Source organism: Rhopalosiphum maidis, chromosome 2 (assembly GCF_003676215.2).
Source record: "Rhopalosiphum maidis isolate BTI-1 chromosome 2, ASM367621v3, whole genome shotgun sequence".
Lineage (NCBI taxonomy): Eukaryota > Metazoa > Arthropoda > Insecta > Hemiptera > Aphididae > Rhopalosiphum > Rhopalosiphum maidis.
The window spans coordinates 81,976,142-81,986,752 of NC_040878.1; the positions used below are offsets into that span (position 1 = coordinate 81,976,142).

The following is a 10,611-nucleotide window of genomic DNA, read 5'->3' on the forward strand; positions in this document are numbered from 1 at the left end:
TACTATATATACACAGGAATTTTATGTTTGACCACATAATATAATCACGAACATAATAATTATTAATAATATTATTATACATATTATTAAAATAAAAACGATGTTTATATGAATTGTATTAAAGCACAATTTAGAAAAAATTACCTTAAATTATGAATTGTCAAAAAAAAAATTCAAATTTTGAATAACTGAACTTCTTCTGTTGGTCACATTGTCAGGTACCGCCATTTTCCCGCGTTTATGGGCGCTATCTTTTGTGAATTGTGACATTGTGGTCTTCGTCAACCAATTATCGAGCAACAATTTTTAGTATTAAATCAATGAAATTATTAAATAATTTAATTTTTACTATTCTTTTCTCTTAAATTCGCGTTGTTTTGACGGTGCTCTCAATTATATTTTTATAATATTATTTACTTTTCCCTAACTTAATTACCCAATAACCATGTTTGAAGCAAGACTTTTGAAAAGCGGCCAGCTTAAAAAGATTTTGGAAGCCATTAAGGAACTTTTAAAAGAAGCAACATTCGATTGTTCCGATTCTGGGATTCAACTTCAGGCCATGGATGACGCTCATGTTAGCTTAGTATCCATGTATTTGAAAAGTACTGGTTTTGATAAATTTCGCTGCGATCGGAACTTGTCAATGGGTATTAATCTAGAAAGGTATAAATAAGCACATTATTACCGACTTATAGTATGTCGTCAATTAGTTATTAATGATTATATATATTAATTTTTTATAAACATATACTATTTTAGCATGGTGAAAATTATGAAATGTTGCTCTAATGATGACATTATGACTATTAAAGCACAAGATAATGCAGATACTCTCACTATTATGTTCGAGACATCAAACCAGGAGAAAATGTCGGACTATGAAATGAAACTCATGAATTTAGATCAAGAACATCTTGGTATACCTGTATGTTGAAACTTAAAACATTTTTATTCTTACATTTAGTAGATTATATTTATATATTTTCAATTCAAATCTCCTGATATAGGAAATCCCCAAATCAAAATTATAGTTATACCATACTATATTAATATATATTTTATTTTTGTTATATATAGATATTATAAACACAACATCAAACTCCAATATCATTTTCATATTTTAATTTAATTTACTTTTTTTTTTTTTTATTAAGTATTGTCTAAGTACAGCTAACATTTACATACAAACAATATTAATCTATATAAAAATAACTATATTATATTGTGCATTTGATGGAAAAGAGTGTATGATGTGTCAGTATTTAGAAAGTTCACTGATAAAATAAAGCTTCCATTTGGCAATTATTTAATTATATATTTAAAAATGAATTGCCATTTATACAATTAAGACCAATAATTTCTATTTTTAATACTTCAGGAATAGAAACCAAACACAAAAACAATTTTCTAGCAACATTTTTCAAATAATTTAAACTTGAAATAAAAATGATTAATATCTAAATATAAAACTTAGTCCTTTACTGAATTTTTGGTTTAGTTAAAGTAATTCAGAAAAAATTTAAAAACACTTAAAGAATGATCATATTATCAATGACATAAATATATACCACAGTAAAGACATTTCTAGAATATCATCAACATAGAGAAATAACTTAGCCTCCAAAATGTTATGCATACTTTTGCCTATATTACCTATTTAATATTTCATTAATCCTTATACTACAACTATTTTGAGACAAAATTTCTAAATATTACAATAATCTAAAAAATGGTTATATACTTGCATAAAATTAATGTTTAGTTATAGGCGTAATAAACATTTTTATTTTAATATTTTGTGACATCAATTTTTATTTAATTATAACATGGTACCACATTTTTTTAGTTTCAGAAATTGAATCAAGTATCAATTTCAAGTCATTTGCAAATCACTAAAATTGTTAACTAGATTTATTGAACTTAAAAATTAAAACAGTTTTATAATTTTTAACTTTATAGTATACACTCTTTCTAATTGATAATAGTATAACAATTAATTCTTTAATTAATAATAAATATTTTTCATCCTCATTATGATCACACATATCAATTTGTTCAAATTAAAAATCACGATATATAATAAACATTTGGTTTGGAAATAATAATGGATATACAATATGAATTTACAAGGTGATTCTTTTTTATTCGTTATATTTTTAAAATTTTAAATAAAGCATACTTACTGTTGTAAGGTGGTCGATTGGTTTTAAGTCCTTAGGAATTTAGGATAATAGAGTTAAAATATATGAATGATGAATGCTCATGTTTTTATTTTAAGGAAACAAATTATTCTTGCGTGATTAAGATGCCTTCGACCGAATTTGCAAGAATTTGTAGAGATTTGAGTCAGTTTGGAGAATCTGTTATTATTGCTTGTACCAAAGATGGTGTAAAATTTTCTACATCGGGTGACATAGGATCAGGTAAGCTATTAGTATAAATAATATTAATTTTTCAATGAAGTTATTAATAGTTTTTATTTTTATTTAAATAGCTAATGTCAAACTTTCTCAAAGTGCTTCAATTGATAAAGAAGAAGAAGGAGTTTCCATTGAAATGCAACAATCTGTATGTTTAACATTTGCTTGTCGTTATCTGAATTTGTTTTGTAAAGCAGCTCCTTTATCTCCACAAGTACTATATTATATTTTGCTGAAAAGTAATTTTAGTATTTAACTAACTTTTATTTTCATTTTTAGGTTATTTTATCGATGTCTGGTGATGTTCCATTAGTAGTAGAATACCAAATTGAAGATTTGGGTTTTATTCGGTATTATTTAGCTCCTAAAATTGAAGAAGATGATTAATTTTAGTTATTTATCTTAAATAGATCATAAGGACAAACTTTTTTTTTTAGTATTTTAACAAAATTCTTATTTGTATACATGAAAACAATCAGTTTTAATATTAATATTTTCATTTATTTCTAATAAATATTTACAACATTATAAGATCGTAAAAAATAAAGTACTGAAAGTAAAATAATGTATAGTAATTAATAATAATTATTGAATTACTGAGCATATAATAAAAGTACATTTTTAATATTACAATTTCACATTATTATCGGGATTTGGGATAAATTTAATAAATATTTACTATAAGTAGAAAATCTTTGAAAAATAATGTAAAATGGAATGAGATCCTAATCATTTTTACATCACTATATACATTTTATTAGGATTTTACACAATATTATTATATAATTCAATATATGCAGGAAGACAATGATCTTTTTATCATTGTTGAAAAATAAATTTTAATTCTTAACATCTGCTTATTTTGTACTAGTATCAAAACTATGATATATTTTAGTAAGTTAAATAAATAAAAAAAAATGCTGGAAAGATAAAAAGCGTTGCACTAAAACAAAAGTAACATTATTTCATATAAAATGGTATTTTTACAACACTCGATGTGTTGAAAATTGTCTTATAAGTTATTGGAAGTAAAATTTTAAAGGAGCTCATTATCAAAAAATACATGATGTATAAGCTTGTCAGTAAAAATTTAAAGAATTTAAGGAAAGTAAATTAAGTTGGAAAGTTTCCATGTTAATTCAATTATGCATTTAGCAATTGATTATATTATTCATGAACTCTAAAAATAAGTTAGACCAAAAAAGTAAAAATGTAATTTAAATTTTTAAACAATTATGTTAAATTTAATATTTTTATGTTGTTGGGGGTACTTCATCTTGGGCATTACAATATTCGACCATGGCATTAGGACTTATAACTGTGTCGTGCAATGTTCTCATGTGTCTTAGTAGATTACTTTTTACATTAAAACCTTTATTGCAGACACCACACTGGTATGGCCTTTCACCTGTGTGTGTCCGACTATGTATCAACATGCTCGCATGTGATGGAAACGTCTTAGTACAAGTTGGACACACTTTGCGGCCATTCATTATTCTTGGCCGCGGTCGTTTGGCTGAAGGTAATATTCCTGATCCACCACTTGCTAAACTATTTGTAATGGCCAGCTGTTCTTCCGTATGTGCACTTTGAATATGTCGCACCCAATCTCCGGGTGTCTGGTACTCTTGTTGGCATAGTTCACAACGTAAGGGGGGTAATTCACCTCCGTCGTCTTCATCCTATTTTGTAATTTAAAGAAAAAAGAATCATTATTAGGACGTCATTAAAATATTTACAAAATGATTTACTAACTATATAGATTGTAAGTTCATAGAATAAATATAATACACGTACTGTGGTTTTTCTCCTTTTTCTTTTTGGTAAATCAGTAATTGAGCCTAATTCATGAGTTTGTATGTGCCTAACCCAAAGGGCTGGTGTTCGAAATGTTTCTTGACACATGTCACACGTCAATGGAGCATAATAATCAGAATCAGCTTCCTCGTCATCATCGTCGTAATTGGAATACAGTTCCTGAAAATAGTGTAGGTTAATATTTAACTTGAAGTAAAACATTAAAAGATACCTATTTTTTCTTTCCTATCCACGCGCAACATAGCAAAATTTTATGTTTTTAGTCTTAATATTAGAGTAAATTGACATAATGGCTATTATTTAACTCAAAGTTAATGTTCTTAACTTTGTTTATACTAGCTTTTTAATTATGTTTCAACTTTCCTTCGACATAGGTAATCATAATAATATAATTATTATATATTTATATAAGTATTTTTAGTTCAACAAAATTTTACGAATTAATCATAATTTGAATACAAATTAAAATATCATAAAGAAAACCAACGTACAAAATATAGATAATATATTATGTTCGTAACTTTAAAATTGATAATAGGTCAATTCACTTTACGCAAATTTTTATAAGTTTGTGGTACCTACTCAATAATGCCTTTATTTAAGGACCATGTAAAACTTAATAATTTAGACTACTCTGAGAACATATTACTTTAAATGACACTTAAGTGCTAGGTAAACATTTTTTAAATCTCTTACCGGTTGAATGGTCATTTCAGTTCGATCACTGTCGTTCCATTCCAACGGTTCTTCCTTGACGGTGATCTCTAGCTGTAGTGCGTTGTGCATGGGGTCTTCGTTTTCCGAATTTTCTTTCTTCACCTCGCCATCGTCGTTGTCCTTGTCTTTTTCGTTTTCCTTGTTTTCATTGCCATCAGACAAAACCGATAGCGGCATATCGCCTTTGGACTTCTGCTTCGACTTGTCGTCCTTGTTATTGTCGGGTGTCTGCTGTCTGGGCACCACACCCACCGTGTTCTCGTTGCTTCGGCACAGCCCTCTCACCCTCAACACTTCACCAGCTTTTAGCACCCGGTCCAGCTGACTGTTGGTGACTGTTGCTTCGCCGCTGTACATGTATTGGAGCAATATGCACAGCGTACGATAACTGATATCGGCCGGCAGTACTATAACCAAATTATTAGACAAGCAGCTCTGGAACACTTGGCTCAGGTACGCGCTGCAAGCCGACAACACGAAACGGTGCGCCGACACGTTGCGGCCATCGGTCGTACTCAGCGTCACGTCGGTAAACGCCGTGGTGCCGTGTAACGTAGCTATAGTCGAATGTAAATGAGCACCGTGACTATGCCATTTCAATTGGTAGTTTTCAGCATTTGCCATATTGGACATAATTCCGGTAGTAATCTGCAACAAAAAAAACTGAATTTATTTATAGCCTTATTGCAGGTAGGTAGTTTTTTTAATTTTATTCATTTAATATAATATTTAGTTATAATTTCGTTCATAAGGATATAGACCGAATGATAATATAACTATATGACTATACGAGTATATGACAATTAACAGCATATTATTTTAGTCGTGTTTTTAGAAGATGAAATAGAATCAATGTTATTTTCTTTAAATATTGTATAGATAAAAATTAATATCTAGTGCAAAATATATAAACAACACATTATGTATGTACTCTGTATAGTATACCTAACTGTCGTATGCTTATGTGTATATACATATCGTTGTAGGTACCTACCATTTACCAAGGTGGCAAGGTACCATTACCATACTATACTATATTTAATGCATAATTTATTAGAAGGAGGATTAGAAACTCCCAATCCACACTCTTCCTTTACTCCTTTCGTGAATTGAACAAAAACAATTTTTTAAATACCTACGTTTACATATAAGATTTAATGTTACGTGCATCATATCTACAAACATCAAAATATTGATACAAAGTGACAACATTTTTATTTATTAAGGTGAATAAAAATATCTCTACTTATATTTATATTAACCAAAATATGAATTTTGATAAATTATTATAACGGTTTCTAATAGCTCTATAATTAGAACTTGTGAGTAGACGAGTAGTAATAAGTTTATACAAATTATACAATATTACTATGTGTTACCTTTTTAGATTCAGCTTTGCCTAGGTCTTATAGTAATGATTTAGTGTTGAATTATTTCTATTTTACATTTTTTTTACATTTTTTATCTAAGTGTACTATACGTCTATACGTTGTTTTTTTTTTGTCTAAAGACTATTTTTTAGTAAGAAAAATACTTTAACTTAATAAATCTTCTTTTTTTTTATATCATCGAGATGGGTATTTAATATTTAATTGCACATTGAATTTAGCTAGTTTTTAACTTGGGGTAAAATTAATTCCTAGTACTTTTTGAAATAATTTGGAAAAAATGAAAAAAATTATAATTTAGATAAAATCGATTTTGTTTTTTGTTGTGATTTAAAACTGAATAATCGTAAATACTCTATTTTTACTAAACATTTGTATAAACATTTTCTAAACATGAAAAATTCTCAAAATATGTTGGCTTCTTTTGAGGTAATAATAGGTGTTTTTGGTTAATATTGATTAATCGAATAATATATTATATAAAATAAATTTCAGTAAGTTCCAAAAAAAAAATCAAATATAATCAAATTTATTATTCGATTTTGTTATATAAAAACTACAAATTTCTTCGTTTCATTCCCAACATATTAATGATATCCTGAATGAAACTATCTTTGTTCAAGTTTAGGTGATTAAAAAAAACAATAATTTTGCTTATGCTGTTATGCTATCTATAGATATTATAATATTAAGTTATTAGGTAATAACATAGTACCTAGTATTTAATAAATTACAAGTTCGTATTATTTTCAGGGGCAAGTGCCTGCGTCTGGCCTCAACCTTCAATATGGGGCGCCCATGAATATATTCTAGTATTATTCTAATATAATTTCATAAAATATATATGACGTGTAAATTGGAACTGGAGCATAATTTTAGATTGTGAGTGGAGCGATGATTGGTCTTACAATAATATATAATATATTAATATAAGTGTTAATTTTTTTCCTGTTTCTACATTCTATAATTACTTTTTGGAGCAATACAAATATTTAATCTTAAATTTTGAGAATGGTTTCTGATACAAAATTGACTTTAACTTACTTAAAGAGGATGTAAGGGACGGGGGTTAAAAGTAAAATAAATAGCAAAACCTCCAGTTTTTGCAGATAAAATCGATTTTGTTTTTGTTTATTGAACACAATTCAAAAATAAATAGTTAGAGAAATAACTAATATTTTCACTAAATATTTATAATAGTATTTTCTAACCTTAAATAATTTCTGCTCTTTTTATGCTATTTATAATTATAAATAATATGCAATTTTAAATTTATATAATAGTCTTGTTTTTGATTAATGTATATGCGATAAATTTTAATATTTTTGTTTGTAAGTAATAGTTCAGGAAATTTTAATACAAGGTTTTTCATAAGTTCTTACAGACATTAAAAAATATCGAAAATACAACACAAAAATTTTTTAATTGTATTTGAATTTTAAGATATTCATAAAATATATCAAAATCGTGAAAATATGAAAATTATTTTGTAATTAAAAAAAAAACATTTTTTTAGTGTGGAGTTTTTAATGAATTTCATCAAAATTGCAAAAATTACAAAATTATTTCGTAATTTATTCATAACTTTTTCAATATTTAAAATTTGAACATTTATTTCAAGATTCGACCTAAAATAAAAAATATTACCAGAGAGTTAAATTGATTTGTTTATAAGCGTTTGAAGTTCAAATTTTTACGACATTGCATATTCACCAAATCAACAATTATTTCTCCTATTTTTTTTTTTTTTGTTGTAATTTAAAAATGAATAGCTGTAAATATTTGAAATTTTAGGTAAAATAAAATATTTTCTTAATTTATAATATTTTGGATCTATAGTCAACTGAGTATGTTAAAATTAATCTAGGGAGTTTTTAACATCCCAAATCGCTTTATTATATCATTGCGGCAAAAGGCAGATAACTATAATACTTAATATATATTATAATTATTAATTATATATATATTTTTATTTATTCATTTTTTTTTTGTATTCAATGAGAGAGGCCTTATTACAAATATTAACCCACAACATCTTTACGTTGTGCTTGTTGTAAATAACAGATTACAGGTAGTACAATTCTAAGTTTAAAATAAAATAATATATATTTAAGTTAAGGAAAAATATAATAATGTAAAGCTCACGTGCTGGGGTAGTTTTTCGCATGATTATCAATTTCTGCACTACACCATATAGACAACTGAATATACGAAAATTAGTGCCATACGGATTTACGCGTGGGTGGGGTTCGATCCCACATCGAGCTATCAAGTTTATTCTTATACTATAATAATAATAATAAAATTAAACATTTGGTGATTAAATAGAAACACATTCAGGGGCGGCTCTAGGGAGGGGGCCCTAGGGGCCGCGCCTCCCCAGGCCTATATTTCTAAAAAAATTGTTTATTGTTGAAAAAGAAAATTATGAGCTAAAAACATATTATACCATCGATTATCATAGACACGTACAAGTATGTAGGTATGACAGTATGTACGTGCTATCTATATTACGTATATATTATGAAAAACCTATAGTCATAAGAAAAATTAAAACTAAGGCCCCCCTCTAACCAAGTCTTTGGAGCCGCCCCTGAACACATTGTGTACAACTATTAGGTTACTGAGCAATGTATATACCCAATATAGGTACCATAGTATTATGATAATATATACAGGATAATCCTTCAAACATTTTTTATTATAAATTATTTACAAGAATGAATATGTGCTTGAAAATATGATAAATTATAATTTGAATAAATTCATTATTTAAAGGGAAAACGCAGGAGGGGGATGATCAATGAGCATGTTTGGTGAGTCGTTTGCAGTATTATTTATTATAACGCATCATAGGCGAAGTTGGTATAATATGTAATATACTATAATATAATATACACGATGTAAGTCCACTACAGAAGCTTGAAATAAAAATAATTACTCGTTATTATTTAGATAGCCGGTATATTATAATATATCCACGGCGGCAACCGGTTTATTAACGAACTTTTTGCCGCAGCGGAACCTATCATCGGCTAGAAATATAAAATTAACGTAATATCGTTTATATCATAATAGTATTATACCTATTATTGTTAGTCACGATTCGTAAGCCGTAATTAGTACCATTTTATAGCCAGGTGGTGGCTGTTGGCGGCGGCGGTGGTGGTGGTGGTGGTGGTGGTGGTGGTTGCGGTGACGTGCGACTACTGTATATATGAATAAGTTTTATACGTGCCAATTACGCGGTACACTCGCGACTACGATAGATCTCTCGGCGTTTTACTCATATAATTTTTTTTTTTTACCTGCGATCGCTAACCTTTCGTCCGGCAACGGATCCACAACGCCAACTATTGCGCTACAGCCGATGGCGCGCGGCTACGACAAGTCCGGCAGCTGCTAGCGGCGGCGGCGATGCGTGTACGACGGCTGCTGCACGGGACGGACGGGCGACGGACTGGTCGGCGCGGCGAAAATAAGCGGTCGGCGAGACAGGAGCATGTACACGCGCTATACGCACACTGCACGGGGGCGGCTTGTATGGGAAACGCGCGCGGCTTCGGCGACGGTTGAGCGCAGAGAAAAAAATCGATAAACAATACTGATTATTGATTTTGGCACCGCCGATGACGCGGCGGCCGCCACTGTTCCGTAGTCGCAGTAGTCGTAGCACACTATATATACCGAGCACGCGCCGCCGCCGCCACCACCACGTTATACATCCGAACGCGCCTCTCTTCGCCCCATCAGCTCAAGTACTGAACAGGGCGGTGGCGGCCACCGCGACTGTAGTGGGGGGGAGCTTATTGCCGAAAAACCCAACCTCCTTGGCAAGTCGACGGAAAGCACTGTACGACAACCGCCGTGACGCTGCAGATCATATTACCCGCTATGTATTATATTATTATAATAAAATGTATATATTTATTTTTTATATTATTTATATGATATGTATTTATTCCTTTATACTAATGCAATATAATTATATGGAAAATAGTATAATTTATAAAATATAATTTGATTTACCGGCTTGAGTTGTACCTATATACGTATACATGTGATCTGTATAGGTACAGACGTTTGAGAAACTCGATTTTATACTAGTTTATGACGACATCACTTATTTTAACAGGAAATTATATTATTATTTATACAATTATAACCAATTCATAGAGATAAAAAAAAAAACCACGAAAGATGTATAAACAGTGTAAAAAATTAAGATTTTTATATTTTTTTAGGTATAGTTTAGTTTTTTAGGA

At 29.2% G+C, this 10,611-nt stretch overlaps 2 protein-coding genes across 4 annotated transcripts; one reads left to right on the top strand and one right to left on the bottom strand.

Annotated features, from left to right (window-relative positions):
• Window positions 1-276: 276 nt before the first annotated feature.
• Window positions 277-2,993, top strand: LOC113552068 (proliferating cell nuclear antigen). Its single transcript, XM_026954737.1, has 5 exons — window positions 277-666; window positions 763-928; window positions 2,282-2,426; window positions 2,498-2,637; window positions 2,703-2,993. The coding sequence occupies exons 1-5, from the start codon at window positions 446-448 to the stop codon at window positions 2,808-2,810; spliced, it is 780 nt and encodes a 259-aa protein (XP_026810538.1). The 5' UTR covers window positions 277-445; the 3' UTR covers window positions 2,811-2,993.
• Window positions 2,994-3,150: 157 nt separating this feature from the next.
• Window positions 3,151-10,013, bottom strand: LOC113552066 (zinc finger protein 774). Of its 3 annotated transcripts, none has more exons than XM_026954735.1 (4): window positions 9,669-10,013; window positions 4,938-5,606; window positions 4,221-4,400; window positions 3,151-4,105 (listed from the first exon to the last, which is right to left on the bottom strand). In XM_026954735.1, exons 2-4 carry the CDS (start codon window positions 5,589-5,591, stop codon window positions 3,677-3,679), a joined length of 1,263 nt encoding a protein of 420 aa, XP_026810536.1. In that variant the 5' UTR covers window positions 5,592-5,606; window positions 9,669-10,013; the 3' UTR covers window positions 3,151-3,676. The 3 variants fall into 3 exon arrangements, with proteins under 3 accessions (XP_026810536.1, XP_026810535.1, XP_026810537.1); XM_026954734.1 differs by having other exon boundaries at window positions 9,655-10,013; XM_026954736.1 differs by lacking the exon at window positions 9,669-10,013 and adding an exon at window positions 9,433-9,613.
• Between the last annotated feature and the right edge of the window lie 598 nt (window positions 10,014-10,611).

Bases quoted from the DNA above. Each gene is read 5' to 3' on its own strand.
- LOC113552068 (XM_026954737.1), top strand. From the start codon at position 446: ATGTTTGAAGCAAGACTTTTGAAAAGCGGCCAGCTTAAAAAGATTTTG. The intron at 929-2,281 runs GTATGTTGAAAC...TTTTATTTTAAG, and splicing joins AAGAACATCTTGGTATACCT to GAAACAAATTATTCTTGCGT. The intron at 2,638-2,702 runs GTACTATATTAT...TTTCATTTTTAG, and splicing joins CAGCTCCTTTATCTCCACAA to GTTATTTTATCGATGTCTGG.
- LOC113552066 (XM_026954735.1), bottom strand. From the start codon at position 5,591: ATGTCCAATATGGCAAATGCTGAAAACTACCAATTGAAATGGCATAGT. The intron at 4,401-4,937 runs GTAAGAGATTTA...CACTATTTTCAG, and splicing joins CTGAAATGACCATTCAACCG to GAACTGTATTCCAATTACGA. The intron at 4,106-4,220 runs GTACGTGTATTA...ATTACAAAATAG, and splicing joins GAAAAAGGAGAAAAACCACA to GATGAAGACGACGGAGGTGA.